At 48.5% G+C, this 24,405-nt stretch overlaps 11 protein-coding genes across 11 annotated transcripts; 6 read left to right on the top strand and 5 right to left on the bottom strand.

The window, feature by feature from the left end:
* Positions 1-383: 383 nt before the first annotated feature.
* Positions 384-4,442, top strand: DEU56DRAFT_909655 (glycosyltransferase family 41 protein; the record flags this gene model as incomplete). Its single annotated transcript, XM_041357118.1, has 17 exons — positions 384-464; positions 513-1,489; positions 1,546-1,624; positions 1,683-1,803; positions 1,849-2,270; positions 2,327-2,493; positions 2,544-2,749; positions 2,798-2,905; positions 2,962-3,130; positions 3,180-3,204; positions 3,258-3,412; positions 3,462-3,492; positions 3,555-3,563; positions 3,618-3,626; positions 3,680-3,898; positions 3,951-3,976; positions 4,028-4,442. 17 exons carry the CDS (start codon positions 384-386, stop codon positions 4,440-4,442), a joined length of 3,219 nt encoding a protein of 1,072 aa, XP_041211870.1.
* A 1,097-nt stretch (positions 4,443-5,539) lies between these two features.
* Positions 5,540-6,679, bottom strand: DEU56DRAFT_730907 (Maf1 regulator-domain-containing protein; the record flags this gene model as incomplete). The annotated part of the gene is made up of 1 exon (XM_041348199.1): positions 5,540-6,679. The coding sequence occupies one exon, from the start codon at positions 6,677-6,679 to the stop codon at positions 5,540-5,542; it is 1,140 nt and encodes a 379-aa protein (XP_041211869.1).
* A 308-nt stretch (positions 6,680-6,987) lies between these two features.
* On the top strand, positions 6,988-7,769 carry DEU56DRAFT_785422 (sterol-binding-like protein). Its single transcript, XM_041352273.1, has 5 exons — positions 6,988-7,136; positions 7,190-7,267; positions 7,321-7,488; positions 7,543-7,629; positions 7,680-7,769. Exons 1-5 carry the CDS (start codon positions 7,107-7,109, stop codon positions 7,704-7,706), a joined length of 390 nt encoding a protein of 129 aa, XP_041211868.1. The 5' UTR covers positions 6,988-7,106; the 3' UTR covers positions 7,707-7,769.
* DEU56DRAFT_785420 (P-loop containing nucleoside triphosphate hydrolase protein) lies at positions 7,770-10,902 on the bottom strand. Its single transcript, XM_041352272.1, has 6 exons — positions 10,562-10,902; positions 10,009-10,510; positions 8,418-9,961; positions 8,168-8,367; positions 7,988-8,116; positions 7,770-7,937 (listed from the first exon to the last, which is right to left on the bottom strand). Exons 1-6 carry the CDS (start codon positions 10,884-10,886, stop codon positions 7,845-7,847), a joined length of 2,793 nt encoding a protein of 930 aa, XP_041211867.1. The 5' UTR covers positions 10,887-10,902; the 3' UTR covers positions 7,770-7,844.
* An 87-nt stretch (positions 10,903-10,989) lies between these two features.
* Positions 10,990-12,681, top strand: DEU56DRAFT_134049 (uncharacterized protein). Its single transcript, XM_041344709.1, has 6 exons — positions 10,990-11,275; positions 11,337-11,618; positions 11,674-12,355; positions 12,407-12,492; positions 12,550-12,604; positions 12,658-12,681. The coding sequence occupies exons 1-3, from the start codon at positions 11,162-11,164 to the stop codon at positions 12,202-12,204; spliced, it is 927 nt and encodes a 308-aa protein (XP_041211866.1). The 5' UTR covers positions 10,990-11,161; the 3' UTR covers positions 12,205-12,355; positions 12,407-12,492; positions 12,550-12,604; positions 12,658-12,681.
* A 315-nt stretch (positions 12,682-12,996) lies between these two features.
* Positions 12,997-14,917, top strand: DEU56DRAFT_730677 (glycoside hydrolase family 5 protein; the record flags this gene model as incomplete). Its single annotated transcript, XM_041348185.1, has 15 exons — positions 12,997-13,044; positions 13,095-13,186; positions 13,244-13,345; positions 13,401-13,501; positions 13,557-13,608; positions 13,658-13,760; positions 13,819-13,894; positions 13,948-13,978; positions 14,027-14,176; positions 14,231-14,297; positions 14,357-14,365; positions 14,439-14,464; positions 14,514-14,687; positions 14,743-14,794; positions 14,849-14,917. The coding sequence occupies 15 exons, from the start codon at positions 12,997-12,999 to the stop codon at positions 14,915-14,917; spliced, it is 1,152 nt and encodes a 383-aa protein (XP_041211865.1).
* Positions 14,918-15,312: 395 nt separating this feature from the next.
* Positions 15,313-15,822, bottom strand: DEU56DRAFT_785412 (uncharacterized protein). Its single transcript, XM_041352271.1, has 2 exons — positions 15,504-15,822; positions 15,313-15,456 (listed from the first exon to the last, which is right to left on the bottom strand). The coding sequence occupies exons 1-2, from the start codon at positions 15,708-15,710 to the stop codon at positions 15,382-15,384; spliced, it is 282 nt and encodes a 93-aa protein (XP_041211864.1). The 5' UTR covers positions 15,711-15,822; the 3' UTR covers positions 15,313-15,381.
* DEU56DRAFT_785409 (P-loop containing nucleoside triphosphate hydrolase protein) lies at positions 15,823-17,392 on the top strand. The gene is made up of 6 exons (XM_041352270.1): positions 15,823-16,304; positions 16,358-16,486; positions 16,536-16,631; positions 16,687-16,851; positions 16,897-17,094; positions 17,151-17,392. Exons 1-6 carry the CDS (start codon positions 15,948-15,950, stop codon positions 17,250-17,252), a joined length of 1,047 nt encoding a protein of 348 aa, XP_041211863.1. The 5' UTR covers positions 15,823-15,947; the 3' UTR covers positions 17,253-17,392.
* DEU56DRAFT_978492 (uncharacterized protein) lies at positions 17,393-18,958 on the bottom strand. Its single transcript, XM_041359699.1, has 5 exons — positions 18,295-18,958; positions 18,045-18,240; positions 17,902-17,989; positions 17,667-17,851; positions 17,393-17,612 (listed from the first exon to the last, which is right to left on the bottom strand). Exons 1-5 carry the CDS (start codon positions 18,621-18,623, stop codon positions 17,421-17,423), a joined length of 990 nt encoding a protein of 329 aa, XP_041211862.1. The 5' UTR covers positions 18,624-18,958; the 3' UTR covers positions 17,393-17,420.
* A 684-nt stretch (positions 18,959-19,642) lies between these two features.
* Positions 19,643-21,745, bottom strand: DEU56DRAFT_785405 (serine incorporator/TMS membrane protein). Its single transcript, XM_041352269.1, has 9 exons — positions 21,609-21,745; positions 21,500-21,561; positions 21,318-21,449; positions 21,162-21,265; positions 20,361-21,104; positions 20,212-20,311; positions 20,098-20,162; positions 19,890-20,045; positions 19,643-19,841 (listed from the first exon to the last, which is right to left on the bottom strand). Exons 1-9 carry the CDS (start codon positions 21,703-21,705, stop codon positions 19,826-19,828), a joined length of 1,476 nt encoding a protein of 491 aa, XP_041211861.1. The 5' UTR covers positions 21,706-21,745; the 3' UTR covers positions 19,643-19,825.
* Positions 21,746-22,262: 517 nt separating this feature from the next.
* Positions 22,263-24,190, top strand: DEU56DRAFT_133945 (uncharacterized protein). The gene is made up of 14 exons (XM_041344708.1): positions 22,263-22,409; positions 22,468-22,549; positions 22,610-22,642; positions 22,698-22,794; positions 22,849-22,877; positions 22,930-22,960; positions 23,015-23,047; positions 23,098-23,174; positions 23,223-23,277; positions 23,334-23,432; positions 23,486-23,596; positions 23,644-23,684; positions 23,736-23,761; positions 23,822-24,190. Exons 2-14 carry the CDS (start codon positions 22,535-22,537, stop codon positions 23,961-23,963), a joined length of 789 nt encoding a protein of 262 aa, XP_041211860.1. The 5' UTR covers positions 22,263-22,409; positions 22,468-22,534; the 3' UTR covers positions 23,964-24,190.
* Positions 24,191-24,405: the final 215 nt, after the last annotated feature.

Here is a 24,405-nt window from a genome sequence, read left to right as displayed (position 1 = left end):
ATATGTCGTTGTAGGTCCTCAGTCTCCACTCCCACGTTGTCCTCGGCATACACGCAGTCCCAAAACGCGATCCCTCTTAATGCCAAAGGTGCCGATCTCCTGCCAAAGAAAGTAACGCTTCCAGCCGGCATTGTGCCTATTTCTTCCATCATTCGTCTGAATCTACAGATACGTTTTGATGCCGAAATGCCGAAGCTTCGTTCTCCACAGTCTCCCACAGCGGACAATACGTCGAACCATAAGAAAACATGGGGGTGCAAGCCTTACGCAAGACGCGCAGCTGCATCATAACCCTTTTTCTGATTGGGCAAAATGTCCCGATGAGTGCTGCACCACGAAAGCCTTTAAATATTTGAGACGCGACTTGACCACCTTCTTTGACGATGAGGTCCAAAACTTTTAGCGCCGATAGTAACGCCATCTTTACATGCCTGCAGAATGATCCCCCAGACTGGGATTTCTTGGTATGTTGCAAATATAGTCCTCGGTTCATTTCTTAAATGAGCAAGCAGGACGCCCTTTTGTCGGAACTCTTGATATCACCGACACTGTCAGAGCAGGCGTCACTGTTCTGCCGTGATTTATGTGCCCATTTGAAAGCAGCAAACGACAAACTGCTTGCGTCAGTGCTAGTGACCCCTCAGCATGCCCATCGTCTACTGAATGTCTTCACATCCATTGCAAACATCCAACAAAAAGTAGACGGCAACACATCATCTACTCTACATCATTATGTTAACGCGATTGAAGCGGGTATCCGTCTTTCACCACCGCTGTCCTCCGGAACCACGTTTACATTCCGAGACATCATTCTTGCCAGCTGGTTTGCATCGTTTGCATTTTCCACGCTACCGCCATCGCCAGAACCGAATAATGTTTTGGGCGCAATCCAAGATTTTGCTAGCACCAATCATCTTCCACGTTTCGACGACACTAGCTTGGCACTGGTGCACGCAGTTCATCATGCCAGTGACGGCTTCATTGATGCCATGCTGGATCCCACTACCGGAACACTGCCCAATGTCGTGCTATTTCCAGATCAGGCGCGGATGCTGTCGGCTGTCGTTTTCGCTTCCCCGCATACCGCTTCTGATGTATGGGCTGCGTTTCACTCTGGCCAATCGACATATCAAGTCAAGACTGCAACTTCATCTGCGTTACTCGCCCTTGCACGGCGCATCCAGGAAGGCGCATCGATCTCCGACCTCGGTCTTGATATTCCGCACTGTTCCAACAATGCGCTGGTCCTCCTGCTTCACTATCTTGCGTTGTCATTGTTTCCGAGTGCCTCTGCATTCAATGATACTGGTGTCGTTCTATGCAGCATGAACGGCAATGTGGCTGCAAGTGCGCCACAAGTTGCGTCTGGAAGAGATATCGCCCGCCTTTACTACGAGAAAGGATTGCAAATCGATCCCACGCATCCCCACCTACTTTCGAATTTCGGCTCGCTGCTGAAAGATGCGGGCCATACTACCTATGCAGTTGGGTGAGTTGTACCAAGTTAACTTCAGTCGAGACTTACATACACGTGACAAATGGAAGGGTATTCAACTACGCTTTGCAACTACACCCTGAATTAGACATTGCTCTGGTTAACATGGCAAATACTCTGAAAGATATGGTAAGCATTTTCTGCTTCCCATGCAAGTTGTTATATCCAAACGCCTTTGACTTCGTAGGGCTGTCCTGCAGATGCAGTCCCTTATTACCTGAAGGCTGTAACCATAAATCCAGGCCTTGTAGAAGCCTACTGTGGATTGAGCATGTCGATGAATGCTGTCTGCAATTGGACAGCGCGAGGTAATTTGTAACCTTCTGCACCAATACAAGCTTAATACTCCGTAGACCATTGGTTGACAAACGCAATAGCAATATGCGAAGAGCACCTATTGGAGCTTCATCACCAGAACATCGGCATCCTCGGCGAGAAGAGTGTTGATGACTGGCTTCTCACTGTAGCCTTGGCTACATCAAGACATCAATGCGACCACAACTTAAGAAGATGGGTTCACCGATTTTGCCTTTTCACAGATGTTTCTGATGGGCGGCAACCTCTCATCAACGAAGGGAGTTTCCTTATGCGCCTTATCGACTGGTACCGAACGAGGATGCAACACCGACGTTACATTGAAACTTACGGAGAAACACTCTATGGGGAAGAGGTGCCACATTCGCCGCTGAAAGCAGCTCCCGCTTCGAGGCCGTTTGGCTCTGTCCTTTCTTCAGCGCTCTTACAGAAGGTTCCAACTGTGCTCCCTTTTCATACCGTATGTCAAGTCTCCGTCAATATGTCTTTCAGGTGTTTGGCTTACATCCTCCAAAGTTCACGCTTCCATTGCCCAGCCGCACCATTCGACGCATTGCACACAGAAATGCCCTTCGTGTGTCACATACTATAATGACCCAGATATCACCAGACAGAGTGCCACTCCCGCCGCCGCCTCCATTGAAACGGCGTATTAACGTCGGTTATGTGTCCAGCGACTTTAGGTACATCTAGCTGATACTCTGTTTCTCGTTGTAATGCTCACATAGCGTAGTGATCATCCCTTAAGCCATCTGATGAAATCAGTTTTCCGGCTACACGACCGGGACCGGTTCTGCATTTTCTTGTATGCGACGAGCCCATCAGATGGGTCAGTCTTCCGACTGCATTTTGAGCAGGGCGACTTCAACTTTCTCGATGTTTCTTCGTGGTCAAATGTAGACATCGTCAACCGGATCGAGGAGGATCATATACATATCCGTACGTCGCATAACTCCCTCAGGACGTGCTGTTAACAAAATAGCATAGTTGTCGACTTGGGCGGTTATACCAGAGGAGCGAGGAACGAAATTTTCGCTGCAAGACCAAGTCCCGTCCAGGTCTCGTTAATGGGTTATGCTGGAACCCTGGCAGCCAGTAGGTTTTTGCTGAATACAGTGCTGATCGTTATCCCGACTTGTCATTTTGTTCAGGCTGGTGTGACTATCTTGTCTGTGATACCATCACATGTCCTGTCGACCTATTTGCACGGGTTCAAGCATATCGGAAACGAAGCCTGAATCGTTGCTGCCAGAACAGTGATTCTGGCGTTTCAGTAGGAGAGGAGGGTGATCCAGAATCATCCTTTCCCGATTGGATCTAGTACGTCCTTCCAAACACCTATAGCAGATCGAGGTTAACGTGTGTTCAGCACTGAGTGTCCGATATACATGCCAGTGAATTGTATTACCATTGCTCGGGGATCTTTAATTTTGACATTTTTCATTAGCATACATACTTTGCCACCGACCACAGACAGTCTTATCGAGATGACGAAAAAAAATTGGTCGGGGAGCGTGCTCAGACGCCAGCGAAAAAACTCTGGAATGATGAAATCAAATGTAGGACGGACCTAAGACGAGCCCTGTTTCCTAATTTACCCTTGTAGGCGTTGCTACCGTGTTCTTACAACCCTGTCTGATCATTGTTTCAGAGATGTCGTCATTTTCGCCAATTTTAATCAAGTACGTGCCCTGTTCTTGGTTCTTCGCTTGCTGTTGTTGATTTTTGTTTTTGAACCACAAAGTTGTACAAGGTTTGGACTGCATTTTTATTATAGGTGAACAACTGACAAAGAGCGACAAAACAGATCGATCCCGTGAGTTTCTGGCAGTTTTTGATATTGTCAACTGGTCGCTGAGTTTGTGTCAGGACATATTTGCAACTTGGCTTCGTATTCTAGCGCGGGTTCCACGTAGCATTCTTTGGTTACTGCGGTTTCCTACTGCTGGAGAATTCCACCTGATCCAAACCGCCAAGGAGTGGGCAGGTACCGAGATAGCATCACGCATCAGGTTCACAGATGTTACTGCAAAAGACCATCACATCTACCGATGCCGAGTTCCTGATCTTTTTCTTGACACGTCAGAAGTGAGACTTTGGTAATAAAATGCTCGCTGTACAAGCTGACTCGTCTATTCAGTGTAGCGCGCACACTGTTGCAGCCGAGTGAGTGGTTGCACACGCCACACAATGTTGAATTGACTGTCTGTTGTCCAGCGTTCTCTGGTCCGGCACGCCGTTGATCGCTTGCGCCTGGCCGAGCCACCGCCACAAGATGTCTTCTAGGGTTGCTGCGAGCTTGGCCAATGCTACAGGGTTTGGCGAGTACATGGTGGTATCCAGTAGGGAGGAATATGAAGAACGCGCGGTTGCCCTAGGAAACGGCATGCGTTACATTGTGCAACCCAATGGCAATGTGGAAGCAAGCGGGGACCTGCTTGACCTGCGACGGTGTCTTTTCCTGAACAGAGATACCATGCCCTTGTTCGATACGGAGCGATGGACGAGGAACTTGGAGAAGGGATATAGGATGGCTTGGAGGCGGTGGGTGGATGGTTCAATGTTTGATATGAGTGACGATGGTTGTATCTGGGTCAAGGACGATATCAATATTCCCATTCGCATGGACTGATACCCTCACCTGTTGATCAGGGGGTAATGAATTACTGTACTCGAGGTGCGTTTGCTAGATGTTTGATAAAGTAGGAGTAGCATGCATGTTGATTCATAGGTGTGGATTTAGAATGTCAGACTTCGTGGTTATGTGTGTAGTTGATCTAGTATATGTCGCACTGGCAGTTGTCACCAAGCAAGTGGGGGGTCATGACCCCCTGAACGGAAGGACAATATTTGCTTCCGCTCCTCGACCTCGAGGACCTTCCAGATTAAGCATCTACGATCGATTTCACCAAAATTTTGCGACCACCTCACAAAATCACAATCGTGTTTTCAACCGATTCCTTCATCTTGAACTTGTTCATCGTCCACGCTGTTCCTTGTCATCGTAATCAGCTCTGTTGTAATCGGGATGATGGGCTATCTCTCAATCACATTCATATGATGGACGCGATCTGAATGTACGCGTGCAGCGGTAGGGCTGATCGCGACTGGCGGGGCCAAAGTCGACACTGAAGATGACCTGAATATCATCAAGCCTACGAAGTGCGGACCCCCTTCTGTTCTGTTGACTGATCAAATCTATCTGCGTTCCAGGCTACTACTTTATGAGCATTCTGAAGCCCAAGTAAGAGCTGCTTGTCGCAACGCGATGTGCGTGTGATAGTTAACCATCACGAGTCACATCTTGGAGTCCGGCTCTGACTCATACGCTGTATCGCCACTCTCGTGTCTCATCACAACCTCCGGGCATTTACATCGCTCGTACCACCCACAAGGAAGGCGTCAAAAATCCCAAGTCATAAATACTGATACAAACTACACACTCGCCAGCACCGCGGCAGCATAAAATCATATAGTAGGAGCGTAGTATGCGAATCCACTGACTCCTCCGAGCCGTGCATGCAGAAGCTAACGTAAACGACGGTATCGTACAGGGCATCCAAGACTGCTGATGAGGCTCGAAGGCCGGTTGACGGCCAAAACTCAAGAATCATAAAAAGGTCGGAAAAGAAACTGAAAATTCGTCCAAGGATCGATTGAGCAAGCATGGAGATGCTAACCGAGAGATGAGCACTCGTCAGGAATCCTGCCAGGATGGCGCCTCACCAATCAAGCAGACGCACTAAGACCCATCGCCCGTGCTCCCGCGCCAATGCCACCTTCCCATCCATGGAACCGTTCATTCTTCGGTGCAGAGCCAACGCCACTGTAGCTTTCACTGTCCATTCCCATCCCGGACCACTCTTCGTCATCCCATCTCATATGCGCGTTCTTCGTGTGGGCCCAGACGGAGATGAAGACTATTCGCTTCAGCTTAGGGTTGAGGAAGAACCAGTGCGAGGACCACAGGAGTGCACCACAACGCCGCTTTAACCGCACATGGGCAAAAGTACTGCGCTCGGGCGATTCACTACTACTGGTGTTCCCGCTATTCTGGCGGAAGGGTATTCGCTGTCGCAGGGACACGGAAGTGGGTCGCGAGCTGGTAGGATCGGGAAAGAACTCGTCGACGTCATAGTCATCAAACTCAAAAGGGGGTTCATCATCCGGGTCGTCGGACGAGTCCTCATCTGCAACAGACGCAACATCATCCTCGTCGTCAGAGTCGTTGGCGTGGGGATCAGAATCGATATCTGGGGAGTATGAGAAGACTTGGCAATCTGCCAGACCAATGACCTCATCCAATATACGATACAAGGTTGGGTGTGTGCCAGAAACTATCTGGGGAGGTGCATGGGGGCTAGAGACCATGTGGTGAAGAGGTGATGACGAGGTGGTTGGGACAGACGAAGGGAAGAAAGTGGACGACGTGGGAGGATAAGCGGAGTATGTGCGTGGAGCGCTCATACCGGCACGGTGAGGAGAGAGAAGGGTTGTGCTGAGCGAATTAAGCACGCTCGCGCCGTTCTTCTCCTTGTTAAAGTGTGCGGGTCTGACATCTGAGAATTCATAGTCAGGAAATGCGATATTGAGGGTGGCTATGAGGAGGTAGAGCGTTTTGCGGGATGCTTGCTTGTCCATGGGTCCAAAAGGGGTGAGCTCAGGCTCGCGGTCAAGCCATGAAGGAAGTGGGGGTGAATGGGAGAGCTCATCATTGTAGGCGTGTTCAAGGGATTTGAAGAGTTTCTTGTCGCGTTTAATGTTCTTGCAGCTATATGCTTCAATACGAGTGTGGACGGAGCATTCGGGGCCCTCGTGTGTGAGTGCCTGCGAGAGGCGTGATAACTCTGGGAATTCTATGTATTTCATAGTCGTGATAGATGATGTCGAAGGAGACTTGGTCGTCGTTGTCGGCAACGACGAGGGGAACGGAGCGAGGAATGTAACGAGGCAAGCAGCGGCGTGTAAACGTTTGTCATTTGCCGATTCCCTTTCATGGACTAAGGGTGCACAGCTTCTAAATTCTAAATTCTATCATACTTTGCCCAACACGTTTCGTTTCAGAAGTGAGTGCATGGCCAGCAGGCCATGGCTAGGCACTAGGTTGCTGCGAATTCCACGACCGATGCCCGCACAATGTGGTGGGAGACATGAGCAGCATTGAGCAATCCTGTCACGATGCATACACCATTCATCGGGTGCAATTGATACTTGGACGTGGCATACAAGTTTCATATGATAATCGTTGTTCTCTCATAAGGCAGCGCATTCATCTTTCGTAACATCCTCAATCACCATGTCCGACATTAAAGTTGACGGCTTCAAGGTCACTGAATATGCTCCTTTCTCTTCGTGTACTGACTTGGAACACCCCTCCAGGCCTCAGACACCTTCGTTGAGCTTCACAGTGCATTCGACAGTTTCACCGATGCACAGAAGCAAGCACAAGTAAAGAAAGTAAGTACCGCGAACCACAAGCCTTTTCGCTCATCTAACACAATGTTATATAGACCAAGGGCATCTTCGAGCTCCGAATAACGAACAACGACAAGAAGGAGGCCGTCTGGACCATTGATCTGAAAAAGAATGGTGCCATTCTCAAGGGACTCGCCTCACCCAAAGCGGATGTCACACTCATCATGTCGGATGACACGTTCTCACAGCTTGCTTCTGGCAAGGTTTGTATTTTAGCGGTCAATTCAGTTGTGAATCACTAATACGTGGCATAACAGCTGGACGGCCAGAAAGCTTTCCTCACTGGAAAGCTGAAAGCCAAGGGCAACATCATGTTAGCCACGAAACTCGCCGCCGTCCTTCAGGTGAACAATCTTATTCTCGTAATTGAAGCCACAACCAATTTGTTCCCTAGTTGACCAAGCTCCAGTCAAAACTCTAGAGCTGTGTCCATTGCTCATACTTGTATTTTTGGAAAATGGAGATCATCCTTCCGCACTGCAATATGTAGATGTGGAGTGGTGATTATCACACATATATGAACATATCCGTCTAAGCTAAGAAGGTGGAAAGTCTGAGCTCAGAACATCCCTCCAAAAAGCCCACGTTGTCGACGTGGCGTGGGTTGAGCATCTGCCCGGAGAGTCGACAAGCTATTCAGCTGTTTCATAACCTGATAGCGTCATCAGTCGAATGAGTGAAAACTACTATCAAATGACTCACCTCCTCAAGTTTGTCCTTACGCTCTTGTAAGTCGAGGTGGTGCTTGACAACAGGGTTCTCTCTGGCAAACTCCTCGATCTCCTTGCGGTCGAGGTCGTATATTAAACGTGAATCAATCCCTCGGGGGAGCTGAACATACACCCGTCAGTACATGTTTCACCATCAATCTGACATGTTTACCTGGTCGAAGAAGTGGTCCAACAACTCGATGTTGATGAACATAGTAGAGGTATGTGCAAGCTTGTCGGCGACCACATTCAGGAAAACTTCAGGACATAGCACATCGCTCTCGGGGCCTGCTTTGCACCGCTTGGACTTGAGCGCGGCCAGGCGAAGCTTAAGAATGGACAGCCTATCACTGTACAACATAGCGTGTCGGGCTGTTGCAGCAGCATCAGCATACATTCCAACGACTCTTAATGAATCTCACCATCAAGAATTTGCCCTGGGGGATACCGATACGACTCTGGCTCTGGCTCCTCTTGCACGTCCTCTTCTCCTGCCAACCGTCTGCTTTTCCTTTCTCTGGCCTGCTCCTCCAAGCCCCGAACATAACCCAGGAGGCTACTGAGTCTTCGACCCCCACCAACCTTCTTCTTGATCTCCTTCAGCTTGCTCTCGCACATCGCCACCTCCGTCTGAAATAGCTCCGCTGCGCGCCCGCGTCCCTGCTCCCACTCCCGTTCATCAACGTCTACCTCGTACTTGAACGGCTTAATGCAGTTCTCGACCTGGTCCGACGTCACGCCAATGCGCTCCCGCAATATCATATGTGAGAACTGCACCAGTCTTTCAGCTGCTCGGGGGTGGTATGTGAAAGGGTCTCCGGCCACAATCGAATCAATAAGAGCACGCAACCCATCAGCAACGAGAAGAGTGGAGTCACGGCCAACGCCAGATTTCGTGAGCAGGGAAGATGCCGCATTAAGCTTATGTCGCCAATACGGTTCCACATCCTGAGGTTTTATCTTCGAGTCCGCAGCAAGCACACCGAGCTCCGGTGTCCGTTTGTCTAGCCAATACAGTTGTTCAAGCACATCCATCACCTTCTCGTCCAACATCATCTTCAGCTTTTCACGCACTTGCGGCCTCCGGAACTGCGTAGTGAAGTCTTTGAACCGGGATTTCAGCGTATCCACCGTTTCAGCGACGTACGACTCGGCGGTGATACGCCGGTCGTTGTATTGCACTTTGAACTGGTAGGTAGCCTCTTCGAGCTCAAGTTGCACCGCATTGGTGATACCGTGAAGCGAAGACGCCATGGAAGATTCGAGCACTTCCATCAGACGCCGCCGGAGAGTATCAGTACCGACCATCAGCGAGGATGAGGCGCCATAGTAATCACGGTTATTGCCGAAGTAATCATTCTCGCTCCGTTTTGCAACAGCGCTTGCGGACTGCGACGAGGGCTTCTTCCCTGCCGATTTGGCAACGACGCCCACGTATCCTAAATGCAAAGGGTAGCGGTTTCCGGCAAGGATTGCCGCGCCCTGTTCAGCGGGCACCAAATCCATCTTCGTGATAACACCAATTGTCCGCAGGCCCAAGGGGTCAACCTTTCGGCTCGCTCGCAAGGCAGGAGAATTTGCCAAATCTACGTCGGCTGCGCAGACTGCGATAATAATATTTGGCTCCCGGATGTACCGCTCACATAGACCTGCGATCTTTTCCTTGAGTGTCTCTGGCTGATCCAGAGATGAGATCTGTACGTAGCCAGGTAGATCGATGAGGGTGAGGTCGGGAACATTGGGACTGTAGATGCGGAGGTCAATGGCGTCGTTAGAGACGGCTTCGGAGGAGGGGACGGCAAGGTTGAGGTCAGTCAGGGTTTGCTGAATGTGGGCGAAGTTGGTAATCTTCCCCAAGCCAAGAGCTGGGAACTCGCCATATTCTTCGGGAGTCTTGCCATCGGCCTTGGCGGGCGTATGGACTAGAGTGAGCTCTATAGGACGGCGAGTGACCATGTTGTTGCCCCTGCATCATCATCAGCACAATCATAATTGATGAATACAATTTCTCACTTGGGCAAGAACTCGTGCCCCACAATGGCTTCTAGTACTGAGCTCTTTCCTGAGCTCTGGCTGCCGATGACGACGATACTTGGGAGTTTCAGCGCGTCGCTCTGATCAATACTCAGCAACATGCTTCTGATCTCAATAAGCTTCCTCGTGAGATGCATAAGCTGGTTCTGTCTTGAATCAACGTTTCCGTCGGACTCATTAGATGATGCCTTTGAATCTGACGGGGAAGACAAAGTTGCAGCAATAAGAGCTGCTATAGCGGAATTCTCTTCCGGCGACCGTCGGTTCGAGGACTCTCCCTGTGAGTTCTCTTCTCGCGACTTCTCACCATTCTCCACAGATGCGAAGAGATCCTTGAGGAACTGAGGCGTTTCTATGTCTGGCAATTGGACCGCCGACACACGAGACGAAACTGACTTGATGCCGTCTGAAGCCGAGTCTATAAAATCCGTGGCTACGCCTTGAACAGACGATATCCAAGCAGTAGACTTGTCGCGCAGTTCTGTCGCGGTAACATGAACGCACAGGAGACGTATGATGTATGAGAACTCACCTTCAAACTTGTAATTGGCGTAACCAAGTCCGCCTGCGCCGAGAGCAGCACCAGCTATCGGTACACGAAATGCTCGGGCAACAAATCGAGGTATAGACGAGTATGAAATGGCGCGGACGTGGAGGTTACGCAAGGCGGCAGGGATTTGGGATGCATGCCGTTGCCGCAGGCGGACAGAGCCTTGTGAAGATGTTAACAACGTGCCGAATTGGCGGCGCACGGGCCTCTGCGATTCAGCAGCCTTTCTGCTGGCAGCAAAGCCATATGTCACGACTTTCCTGTGCAACAAGGCGGCAGATATACGACGGCGGAATGAAGAGTACATAACGTGTCGATGATGCTGCATCTGCGCTAATGGACCACAGATCACGTGACACGCCTGCTGAGTCAGCGGCAGGGCCTACGCAAAACATGTGAGACAGACATCGCCGGTCCGTTGCTGGTCCGATTCCCCCAGCTGACCGTCATCATACCAATCGTGCTCTCGGAGCTCCGGCAGAAGAAGAAGAAGATGTCGCGGGACCAACCCCATATAACTGCCAGAGCACTGAGATCAGCCATTATTTCTTTTCTCCAACCAGATCGATAAGTATCTGCAACATGCAAGCTGCGGTACCCCCTTCTGGAATTTACGTGCCCGCTGTCTTGTTCTTCAAAGAGAACGAGGACTTTGATGTCCCTGCTATACAGTCTCATGTCTTACGGCTCGCTCAGGTATAAACAAACTTATGACTCTCTGATTGTCAGTCGATGACTAATGTTTCAATCTTCTCAGGGAGGTGTCACAGGTATCGTCGTGCAAGGAAGCAATGGAGAGGCTCAACACTTGTCACACGACGAGCGTAAAGAGGCCATCAGCCTTACTCGCAAGACGTTAGATGACAATGGCTTCCAGAACGTTGTTATTATTGCAGGTTGCGGTGCCCAATCTGCGCGAGAGACGAAGAAGCTCTGCGCAGATGCAAAGGATGCTGGTGCTGCCTTTGTGCTCGTATTGACACCTTCCGTCTGGCCTGGAGACATGACGACACAGAACATCATCAACTACCATCGTGAAGTGAGCCTTCCGTAAGATTGGCTGGGCTGAACCGCTGACTTGTTCGAATTTGCAGGTTGCAGATTATTCACCTTTGCCATACATGGTGTACAACTTCCCAACCGTCACTGCCGGCATCGACCTGGACTCCGATATTATCCTCACACTCTCAGAGCACCCCAACATTGTAGGCACTAAGCTGTCCTGTGGAAACGTTGGAAAGCTCCACCGAATTACTTCTGTCAAGCCGCCCTCAGAATTCTGCACTCTCGCTGGTGTATCAGAGGTGCTCCTACAGGGACTCCTTTCTGGAAGTGCTGGCGCTATTGCCGCGCTCCCGAACCTCGTGCCTAAGCTACACATGAAGTTGTACGCACTCTACCAGGCAGGAAAGATCGACGAGGCTATGAAGATTCAAGCTCAACTAGGTCAGGGAGATTGGGCAACACGCAAGGCTGGAGGAGTTGGTGCTATGAAGGCACTGATCTCGAAACATTTCGGATATGGAGAAACTTACGTTCGACGGCCGCTCATGGCTGTTTCACGACTCAGTGGTACATATGTTGATAAACTGGAGGAACTGATCGCCAGTGAGAAGATGTTGTAGGATGTCACATGTTTTGTATTACGAATATCGCATGCACACAGTCCAAGTTTCCGATTCCTTATCCACCTGACACCGGACCACACCATGAAAACACACGACACTTCGTCCATGTGGATCCAAAATCATTCAATCCCTCGAGAGTCAATATCAGGTGCTCCTTGGCTCTTCCCTTTCTCATGCCTTGTTGCTAACTGTTCTCAAGTCCTTTCATCATGTTCGCCATCAATCACGGTGCAATCTGTGCATCCTGGTGCATGGCGCCTACATTGTGGGGTGACGCTGATCATGGTGCGGGGTTCACTTAGTCACCGCCTGCAAAAAAGTCAGATTTTATTTTCCTCTAAGACGGATTTTTATTTGGATCAATTCTGGAGCGAGATAAGCAGTGGGTAAACTGACGGTGTGTAACAGTAAATATAATGTAACATATACTTAGGCTAATCAGTTGAAAAGACGTGTTGCTGTCTCTGGGATGCGCCTGTGTGTTTTACATCTCACTCCTTTGCTGCAACCCGCGCTCGTAATTTCGAAGAATGATTAAACCGGTCATATCGACGTCGGCGGCCTGGTTAATGCGGTCGTGTGTTACTAGCTAGTGCTGTCGAACAACTCTCAGCCACGAGCGGACGATTCCCAATTGCTTCCCAAAATAAACTCTCCACTGAACGGCGAAATCTCGCGCACTCGCGAATGACCGGTGACGCGAAAAGTTTTTCCGCGTCCCCCCCGTAGGCCTCTATAAGTCGAGTGGAGGAATATGTTGATTGTCTGCGCTACGGCTGGGATTACAACATGAAGCTCAAGGCATGTCTTTTTACTTTGGCTTCGGTCACTGTCTCGGTAAGTGGTCTGATCATATAGCCATGACTTTTGACTGACGGCATCTTCAGTTATCTAAACCTATGCCTAGGCAATCGACCTCATTCGTGAAGGCTGATGGTCAATGCTTCACCCTCGATGGTCAACCATACACCGTTTTTGGGTGCGCATAAAAATTATCATGTGTACCCAGGTCCTCATGCAAAAGCCATTTTTGCAGCTCCAACTCCTACTGGGTTGGCTTGAGTGGTCTCACCACTGACGAGATGCATGTCACATTCAAGGACATTGCCGAAACAGGTGGGACTACTGTCAGAACATGGTTTGTAGCTAAGTTTAAGCATATGAAATAACAATCGCTGACAAGGCCTTGTCAGGGGCTTTAACGAAGTCACCTCCGCAAGCGGCGACTACTACCAGCTCTGGAACGGAAGCACATCTATCATTAATTGCGGTTCAACTGGTCTTGGGAACTTCGGTAAGCAAATCTGGTCCATTATTCCTGCAGACTGATCTTCAACAGTTCGAGCAAGATAATGTTGTGGCTGCCGCCAAGGCAGAAAACATTCGCCTCATTGTTACGCTGTGCGTCAGGTACTTTTGTGTAACATGTTGCACCTGAACATACATTTAGCACGAATAACTGGTCTGACTATGGCGGAATGGACGTCTACGTTAACCAAATTCTCGGCGAAGGCCAACCCCACGACTACTTCTACTCTAACCCCGAGGTCATTGTACGTGCATATCATGTATTTGACTATTACGCTTCTCACTCACGTTATGGTCATGAAGGCCGCCTTCCAAAACTACGTGAAGGTGTGGGTTGAGAGGTACGCTGACGAGCCCACCATCTTCGGCTGGGAGCTGGGTGAGTGGCGCGTTTTCCCTTGCATAATCTCTAATGCTTACTGGAATTTACAGTAAATGAGCCGCGTTGCACTGGCTCCACTAGGTATTCCGAGTGTTTTTGAATATTTATTTTTTGCCTCACGTAGCATAGCGCCACCTCAGGTAATTGCACCACCACCACGATCACGGACTGGGTCAAGACTATGTCTGCTTACATTAAGTCTCTCGACAGCAACCACCTGGTTGGCCTCGGAGACGAGGGCTGGTTCAACTGGTCCAACTCCACCGACTTTGCATTCGAGTACGTTGATCGTAAACCTTCGGCTCAGAACAAATTTTTCTGACTTACCTCTAGTGGTTCTCAGGGTATCGACTTCGATGCTAATTTGGCCATCGACACCATTGACTTTGGAACTTTCCACGTATGTGATTTATTTTTTCTTCGTCATTACGGTCATGACTGGAATTGAAACGAAACTAGCTATACCCCGTACGTTGAACAACAGTACTGGTTGCTTTGATAACACTATAACTGATAAATCAAATCTTCCATGCTGCCTTAGTACAGCTGGGGCAAGGAAACCCCGAGGTAAGCACGCAATCCATCGACTTTTGCCCCTAGCCTGATCGCCCGACAGCGCGATGGTCTGGGGCCAGGAATGGATCGAAAATCACCATAATGCTCAGGCCACCTGCAATAAACCTGTGCTGATGGAAGAGTTTGGTGTATCTGCTGGCCAAAACCAGACCACGACCTACAAGAATTGGTACTCCACCGTTATCAATGGCGGATTGACAGGTGTACTAATCTGGTGAGTCTGGAGTCTTCGCGAATTTGAAATCAACAGGTTAGAGATTCATTGCTAGGCAAGCTGGTTCAAACTTAACGAGTGGACCTACGCCCAACGACGGTTTCACGGTAGTATTTGATCGTGGTATCCTGTAAGAATTTACGACTAATGTCTGGACGTAGATCTACCCCGATACTCCCGTGTACTACTTGGAACAGCAGTATTCGGCTCAACTCGGAGCCAGGAATTAGGGAATTTGAGAGCCAGTTCGTCCAGGCTCGACCTTTTGTGCAATGCCATGATATTAGATAACCAAAGTCTGGTCCAGCAAGACTCCATAGAAGAGCAGGCTCCGTGGCAAGATATGAGTTTTATATCGGGACTTTCCCCCGGGGTTACTTGGCAGAAATGACCAGTGAGCCCCAAGGTTGGGGAAAGGTTGGTGTGAATTCGATGAGCCTGGGAATGACGTTTTATTGCGACGATTCGCCTTTTGATTTCATCAACCCATCGAGAAGCTCGGCAACTTTCTGAAGAGCTTCATTCTTCTCCAGCTGTACGTGCTTGAGTTCTGCATCCCGACGGTGGGCAATTTGAGCCTCATCGGACAAGAGAAGCAGCAACTTCAAGGAATGCGTTATAGACAACAGCGAATTAGCTGCACGGACCTGGATCGTTTTGATGATGAGCGACTCGTAGTTGACAGGGCTTGATTTCATACCATAGACTCGGCACGAGATTCGGCCTGAAATGATTCTTGTGCGATTCGAAACTTGTCCTTGTCCCCAATCTTACAGAAGTTGAGGTACAGCTCGAGAAAGCACGTATTACACTTACCGATGCTAGACTAACGATGTCGACCATACCATCAACCAATATTTCCACCTCAGCGTCTAGTTTCTTGTTCCATTCTTCCTCGATCGCATCAAGGTAATCATCTGAGTTCTGATCGACGAGAGCCTGATTGAAAGTGGGGCGCTGAAGTAACTTGGCTGTGGGCAATGCCGAGGGACGGGAGACATCAGTCTGGGGAGGCTCAGCCATCAGTTGATATCGTCCGCACGACCAACTTGGATGGTCAAGACTTAATGTTGACCACAAGTTCGTGAAACAGCCCCAAAAGGCAGGTTGTGGAACGAAAGCAAGAGGTGTGTTGATGCGATCAACAACGCTGTGCGCCATCATAATGCTTGAAGAAGGAACGACTTCCCAAGTCTTCTTTGTATTTGATCTGCCATGTTCTTTGATGTTACTCCACGTCGCGTCTCTTAGTTCATCATCATGCGCTTAGAATCATTGGTTCCCTCAATCCCTGCAGACCTGGTAGCAGCACTCGACCATTCGTGTGGCATCCGAACGGATACCGATCTTCTCTTCTTTGGTTCTAGCTTGGACATCATCAAGAAATTACCACTCGGGACTGTAACGCTTTCAGACGTGGAAAAGTTCACCGAATTAGTAGCAGAACGGGCATCGGCTCCTGGACATCGGGGAGATGAGATTCTTGCTGACATGGGACGGATATCTGAGAAACACTCTCGAGCCAGCTGTGGTGTGAGGGAACTGGATGACCTTGTTGATGGCTTCGGTGGCTCTCGAGTCTTTGAAATATCTGGAGACAAAGGATCAGGTAAAACGGTCAGATAACTTGAATTATATTCTCCAGAATCAGTTTACAACGGAGATGACAGGCACTTGCGCTGCAAATAGTGATCCAGCGTCTTGTTGCTGATGCAGATTCTTGTGCGTTGTGGATCGATACATCTGGCGACTTCTCTGTAGAGAAGACTGCTGAGCTAGTACGACATTGTGACTTGGCGGTAAATTAATAGTCAATGCTGTGGTGATAATCTAACGAAGGACTCCCAGGTATCTGTGAACGTGTTGGAGAGGTTACAGGTATCCTTGGGTTTCAGCATTGAGGAAGTGCATGGTGTTCTCGGCGCGCTGCGCATTTCGCTTTCGGTATGCCTCCATCTTTTTGCGCTCATTCGTTCCTGAATTATGTTATGTATCGCAGAGCTCTAGGACCGTTGGACCAACAATCCGATTGGTAGTCCTCGACTCCATAACCCCACTTTTGCTACCATTTCTAAGTGCGGTATCTTCTCAAGGGCATGCCATGATGACAACGTTTATGCGCCAATTGCGCGAGCTGGCTCAGACTTTCGGGATAACCATCATCGTAAGGCTGTTACACAAACTTGCACCCGCTTCTTATTTTATCTAGGTGATCAACGGAACATCAGCGGCTGCACCATTCAACCAGAGTTCCGCATTTGCATCAACAATCAGAAAACCTGCTTTGGGACCTTCGTTTACATTTATGACAGATTGCACCCTCTGGTTATCGAAGACGAAAGATCTGCCTGATTCCGAGGGCTCGTTCTCAGTGCACGTTGCAGAAGTATTTCGTTCGAGGACAACAGTGAGTTACTGAGTAGACTATGTCCCTTTTGCATGATGTTCAATTTGAATTACCAGAGATCGAAGACTTGGTGTACCTTCAAATTTAGCCATGACGTCTTGTCCTCGACATCGGACTTCCAGCTATCCCCGTATACTGCAGGTCGTTTCTTGGCATAATACACACGTCCGGTTTGACTCGGTGGCTCGATCGCCAACATGGAATTTATTTGAACTACAGAAGCAGATCGCGTGTCGTTGTTAAACATCTATTGTACATTTTAATCCGCATGAAATTCGAGATTCGTCCAAACTAAAAGGCGAGGCAAGCACTCAATGCACCCCATCCTAAATGTCCTTTACCATCGCCTCCCTCGAAGCATGAAGTTCATTGCCCCAAAACCTTGAGGAGCGAGAAGGCTGATATGCATCCCGCTTCTGGGCATTTTTCATGCTCGTCACAAATATGTCATTCTGTGCTCCATCTTTAAAATCGTAAAGGTCGTTGTATAAAGGAGGACCCATGTAGTCCTCAAACATCTAATAAGATCAGATTTAAATTCAGCATCGCATGAAAGGTTTCCAAATGCTTACGTTGTTGCCTTCATCTTGCAGCCAGTACAATGGTTGCTTCGCTCCGTGCGTACAGTTACTGGGAGTGGTGTGAGTGATTCCGTGTTCAGGATCAGCTCCGCAGCGTCTTGCAACTTGAGGCTTCATGAGAGCTGGTGCATCGTGCTTAGAACCCGTTACTGTGCACTGGAAGGCATTCATATACACTGGAAGGCACCGAGTCAGGATTACCAAATAATAAAGGAAACCGCCTTACTTTGTTCGGAGCCGCTGTCAGGGGAGTGGATCCAGAACCAAGCACACGTACATTTTCCGCCAGGACAGGCAGGCATGTCAGCTGGAACCTAATATTATTATTATCAGGTTTAGAATATCTTTGGTCGTCGTAGGAATATGTACCTGGAATGCGGTGAATCTGTGCCAGACGCAAGTCTGGTTAACGCTAAAGACCACGAAGTCCTCTGGTTTGATCTTGCTGACGTCCGATTCATGAACAATGGCAAGTGCACAACCCTTCACGTCCTCGATGCCCTTAGTGTGGAACTGGACAGAAGGGGATCTCGGGCAAGGCCAGTCCCCCTGACGGACATCTCCACTGTACCGTTGAAGTCAGTATACTTCCTGATGGAGCATATAACGGATGGCTAACCCTTCGGACGAGTTATACCACGTTGTCGCGCCCTTGTTGCACCCGAGTTCTGCAATGGCGGGTTTTCCGGCGGGCAGTTCAAAGACATCGTTTGGGTGTGGAGGATACCGAAGGTGGTTGTGAAACCACCACTCGTTAAACGTCATACGCGCTAGGGGAACAACAGGACGGTTGTCGTAAGAATACGCCGGGTCCTTGTCTGTGACGTTGAAGCCCCACATGCTCGGATGCCAGAAAGCAATGTGGGCATAGACAGAGGGAACAACCACTGCAACAACAATGAAGAGCAGACGAGTAACTGAGTGAATCATGATGTGTGAGCTGCTCATATTGGCCTTTCAACGGAGGCACCAGGTGCATTATATAGCCGTCCAGCTACGCAGCTCACGATGGTCCTACTGAAGAGAATCAACACAAAACTATTGGAGATATGGATATGCAAATACACCATGCACCAATGACGAGTGCGGTCACTCACGAAGATTGCACCTAGAAAGACGTCCGCCCTGAGTTGCGTACTTCCGGTGCGCACTGGTCAACTCTGTCCGAAGACAGTAACAGCGAAAGGTAATTGACGACATCCCCTTCTGGAAGATCTGCAGCGTAACTGACAAGTTGTACAGATGCGAATTCTAAGTTCTGACACAAGATTCTCAATGCGTGGACAAGTTAGGTATCAAAACTTTACCTCCGAAGACTTGAAAGAAACAAACAGGAGTCTCCCAACTTCATTACTTTGGCCGGCAGGTCGTTCAGGTCATAAAAGTCTCCAGGCTTACGATAACCTACAATTGATTTCAAGGATTGACTCATTTGGCATATGGGCTCGTTAAAACGGGGCAGGACGTCCTTTCGACGGCCCTAAGTTGACCGTAGCCTGCCGCGGGATCGTAACAGTCTCTTCTAATGCCTTGTAGGGTACTAAGTCGCCAAGCTTATATTCCGGCAGCATCGTATTGTCATGCCCAGAAATAATCACAAGGAACTGCGTAATTCATGTTGTACTTGTCAGCAAACAAGGGTGTGGTTACAATGAAGCTTACCTTCAACAGTGAAGAACTAGCAGAGCGAAGCATAACTTGGAATGTTTGCGTTCACAAAAGAAGTTACTTACCCAACCTACATCACCCGCGACACTGGCAGAATCGCCATTCACATTAGCTCGGAGTGTGGCCACACCCGTAGTCATTCGGACACAACTGCTTGTTGTTGGCCTGTGGCGCACTTCTTCAGGAGGCTCCTCAGAGGACGAAGGCACATGACTCGCGTCACGGTCGATCTTGACTTGACCGGGCCCATCTCGCATCAATAGCCATCGGAGCCACCCGAAAGTCGTTCCCAATCACGGAAATGAAGCAGCTGGTTCGCGAACATCAAAAGGCTCACGAACATGTCTTGTGGATAGGAAAGACACATCCAAACCGAAGCGTAAAACTATAACCAAGAAGGTCACCATAGTACATTAAAAAGGGGCGCATCATTAATCCAAAGTTCGATGGTTATCTGTATAAAGAACTAAACAAGCTGGACCTCACATATCTCCAAACCTGTTAAAAGTATGAGACCAATTCGATTCTCTGATCAAGATGACTTGCCTATCTGGCATCAACACAGGCGCAAGCAAGCTCCACATGTACAGTAACATGCATACCCAGCTGCTCACTATGCGCATCCACATCGCTGTCTCCGAGCGGCCGATGCGGACAACCTCCTCGGAGTCAACAGGACCCTGTTCCGTGGACACCACGTTCCTACGTGGAAAAGATGGGTGGAGGTTCTGCGTTAAATTAAAAGATGACGTACCAATCAGTCAACAGCATAGCAACATACATTGCACCGATAGCGAAGATGACATGAAACCAGGAATACTATGCATGTATAAGATGATTATTGTGGAAGATGACACGGTATACTCACATTGTATCTCGTGCCGGAACGTTCATCATCTTTCGCTTCTCCGTAGTCCTCATCCTCATCCTCCTCATCCTCTTCATTCAAAGCGGATGCAGGGATCGCTCTGACAAATTGTTACTACCCAAATGTGATTCTATAGTAATATCACTTACCCGGCCTCGACGGCAGCGAGGAGAGCCTGATATCTCGGCGACTCCGTTCTTCCCGGTTGAGTGCTAACTACATCCATTTCTGAGGGCTCACTGATATCGACCGGAAGTTGAACTGCACCGCCTTTCTTTCCCCTGCCCACCAATGCACGGCTCTGTGTCGCCGCGCGACTGGTAGAATAGGCAATAGCCAAGAATGTGAAGATTGCACCAAGAACAACCGTGGTAGTCCGCGTCTTGTCAGTCCGGCTGAGCGGATTGCAAGATTGGTGTGCGTGATTGCTGACGGCGGAGACAACAAGATAGGTACAGTATGCAGCGACCATTCCGGATTGAGCTAGGCCCGAACGAGGATTCGACTCTTGAATGGCAGGGTGTATGCACATAATAGTGATAATGATGCAAAGGGCCAGGTTTATTGAGATAAAGAACCGGTTGAGAGTGCACCCGGAACTTGCGAAATAGGCGTATAGAATGCCGGTCAAGGTGACACACGCCACATACATAGCAGCAGTAGAGCCTATGAGGATCCATTGCCATAAAGTTGAATCTGAGTTTTCCCAGTTTTCCAGACACATTTCCGTCCATGAGTGGGCGAAGTCGACGAGGAGAACCAAACCGAGGAGGATAAATATGGTGGCACCTATAAGAGAAACGTAGTTGCCCCAGAACATGAAAAATCCATTCGGTATAAAGAACGAAACTACGACGAGCAACATCCACAGCAGAACCTTTGGACCCCACCAGCTACTCAAATGAGCATATATTCCATAGATTCAAAACAAGACAGGGGTGGATGCTTACCCATTCTGTATTGCGGCGCGTTTATCCCTGGACTCTTTGACACCAATGAGAGACAAGCTCAAGATCGCATGGAATAGAGATAAGGCGAAACAAATACGATGGACCTGAGTTCACGTGTGTCAACATCATGTCAACTACGTGTTACATTGGACGTACCGCAAGAACACCATAACACTTGCCCTCATCGCAGTCCATCTTTATGTAGTCATAACTCCATTGCTCAATCTTGCGGATTGCGAATGGAGTCTTCATGAGCCATGCTAGCAGGGAGTTCAAAATAAAGATCATCTAGACAAATCTAGTCAAGGCTCTTTCAAGCTCCCACTCATTATGCTCACTGCGAAGCCGACTCTCGTCGCAATCGAGGAGTTGCAGTTACAAGACTTGCAAAACATGGACGCTAAGAAATGTATGAGTTGAGTTTCTACACGTCCAGACAAGTCCCACCAGCTGTTGAAGTGAAACAAAATGCAAGACCTCCGAGACATGATGCTGCGATGGTCCCCAGCGGACCAGCGAGGGGGATAGAGAACAAGAGACCCATGACGTGTCAATGGAATCACTATGTATATGTTAGTTGCGAGGCAGGAGGGCCGCAGGAGTTAACCGCAGGTAGCACACGCATCCTACTTTTAGTATTTCGTTCCCACCTGTTCGCATCAGCTCAGCCTCGGGTTAACCGACCGTTAACGTCACTTGCAACGGACTCCAACTGCCAGGAATCATCAAGCGATTCTGTTAGGGGGACTTGTTCAATTGGGCTATATCCTGCAGATGTTGTAATCGAGAACGGATGCCCCATCCACCCTGGTTCAAACAGAGTTCAAACCTAATAGTATGCATATGACTGCTGTAACGAAAGCTGACTGGCTGCACATAGGTCGCATGTCTTATGCTTCGATATCAAGGTTTCAAATCAGCGAAACGTTCCGTCAGGTTCGAGTTGCAACTATCACCGTGCCAAGTATTTCCTGTTAAAACACGCGTCAGACTGATATCCAGCGCTTCGTCATGCACGAGCCTCACTTTATATCATGATGGAACGGGGATTTGAGCATAGCAAGACTCGAACTGATATTGCCACAGTCGATTACATGCCTTAGTCTTCGGATCCGAGCACATTTTTAATCCTACATCATTCTCAGCAGCTAGAAATATCGCTTCCTCTTCCTTGCATCGCTCCATCGAATGGATTCGAAGTACTCCGCTGACGCTGTCGCAGCCGCTAGGAGTCTCCAAGTCTTTACGGTAATTCTTCCTCTGGACAATGCAAACGACCTCTGATGATGAATTCCATTACTTCTAGTACATATATAGTATGTGCTACTTCACTTGACTCGGCCAGCTGCATCTGCTCACGCAATCTAGCTTCGATGGCTACATTCTGGGTGTGATCATTCTCATCTCCTCACTCTAATATTCATCTTGGTCATTATTTTCCTATCCAGATATACGACTATGCATGCTCAGTCCGTCAGGAGGTGACATAGATCATTTTAAGATCAACCTCGGATCCTCATAATGCATTGTATCAAGGGGACGTTTTTGTTTTGTTCCCGCTGGAGCAGGGTCAAATTTTTGTACGTTGTAACGCGATATGTTCCTTTCCTTCTTTTTGTCGCCCACTTGACTTGTACGTCCTGAGTCAGAATGAGTCTAAGATACCATATTGACAGACTTTTGTCAGTGAACTTTGTCCCAGACGAGACTTCCAATGTATGTGGACTCGCGATAGACAAGAACTCTGCTTACTTGAAGACCAACCTAGATGTGCCAATTTGTCAACAACGTTTGCTCAGGTGTGCCGAACTATATTAGAATAATTGGTCACTGACCTTTCCCCTCTAATGCAGCTTTCAGCCTGATATCCATCGTTTGCTCAGAATGTAAATGCCCTATTGCGTTTATAGCGAGTGCGGGGTTTTGATTCCTTCAGGTTTCTTCATACTCAGGACGTATGTACTATGGAATCAAAATAAGGTTGTTCTTGTGGCTATGATATTAACTTTTGCGGTGAGTCGTGTGTAACATCGTAGCTTTCTTATGCTAACACAGTGTCAGGGTGTAATTGTGGGGTCCATGGTTGCCCTCTTTTCTTCCACTGCGACTGCGCCTTGTATGAATTACTCCCTTTGCCTGTCTGGAAATATTAACTCAGTTTTTATTTCACAGTCGAGACCAGTTCAATTTCAGGCATCACAGGCTGTTATCAGTCCTCAGGAAGTGCCGGACTTTTTGTCCCTTTCCTGCTTTTGTTCGGATTAGAATTGAGTGTGTCACTGAGAATTGCTACATCAACGCCATTTGACTCATGATTGATACAGTGCTCATTTCCCTCACACTCACATGTGCCGTACGGAACTGGCGTACAACCCACAACCGTTTATATGTTGTTCTATTGAAACACAATGTGTTTTATTATGCATGTGGTTTGTGTAAGTAAGAGCGTGGAGTGGTTAATCATGGCTCATCTTTCCCACAGTTTTCTCAGCTGTGAATGTTCTGACATCACTGTTACTCGATGTGTGTCATCTATCTGTTGAAATATTTTCTTGTTACTGAGATTTCATCCAGTACGCGTATAGCGGCATGTTCCAAGAGTACGTCTCTTGCCGAGCTTTACTGGCAAGCAATACTTACGACCCAAATCATGTGATTAGTTTCCAGTTCATCATTCACGCCATACTCGCCACTCGAATGCACCTCCATCTGTGGCATGCCGACCGCAATCGTCATTGTAATGACTTTGATTCAATTTCTCTCTCCCAGTTCGCACCCGTACCCCATACTGAGTCATGCTAACTATTGGCGTGTTTGCTTTCACATAATGGTCTGGAACGAAGGAACAATTTCAATTCACTACTTCAGTAGCTTCGCCCGGCGAGATCGGATTATCATTTGTGTTCAAAAAAATCGGGGCATGCCTATAAATTAACTATATAATAAATGTATGTACTACTTATGGGGTGTGCTCCTTACTCTATTTTGAAAGTACGCAAAGATCCTATGAGTCGAGTTCCTGAAATGTACGCCGAGTTGGACGAGCAGGGTAAGGTAGTCAGTGGAAGACACTAGACGCATACGCTCATCAATCCACTCCGTAATGGGATCTAATTTCTCCACAAAACAAGCCATGGAAAGGCAGAGAGCTATCATTATCAGAGTTAAGGTTCTCGAACAGCTGGGTAAGGGAGGTCGATCGACTATCGTTGGTGAGTAAGACACCCGCCTCTGGTTTGCTCGC

This window comes from Suillus clintonianus (assembly GCF_016758775.1).
Source record: "Suillus clintonianus strain FC179 chromosome Unknown DEU56scaffold_14, whole genome shotgun sequence".
Lineage (NCBI taxonomy): Eukaryota > Fungi > Basidiomycota > Agaricomycetes > Boletales > Suillaceae > Suillus > Suillus clintonianus.
Note: the sequence above shows the minus strand (reverse complement) of the source record. Positions and strands in the feature narration are given on the sequence as shown.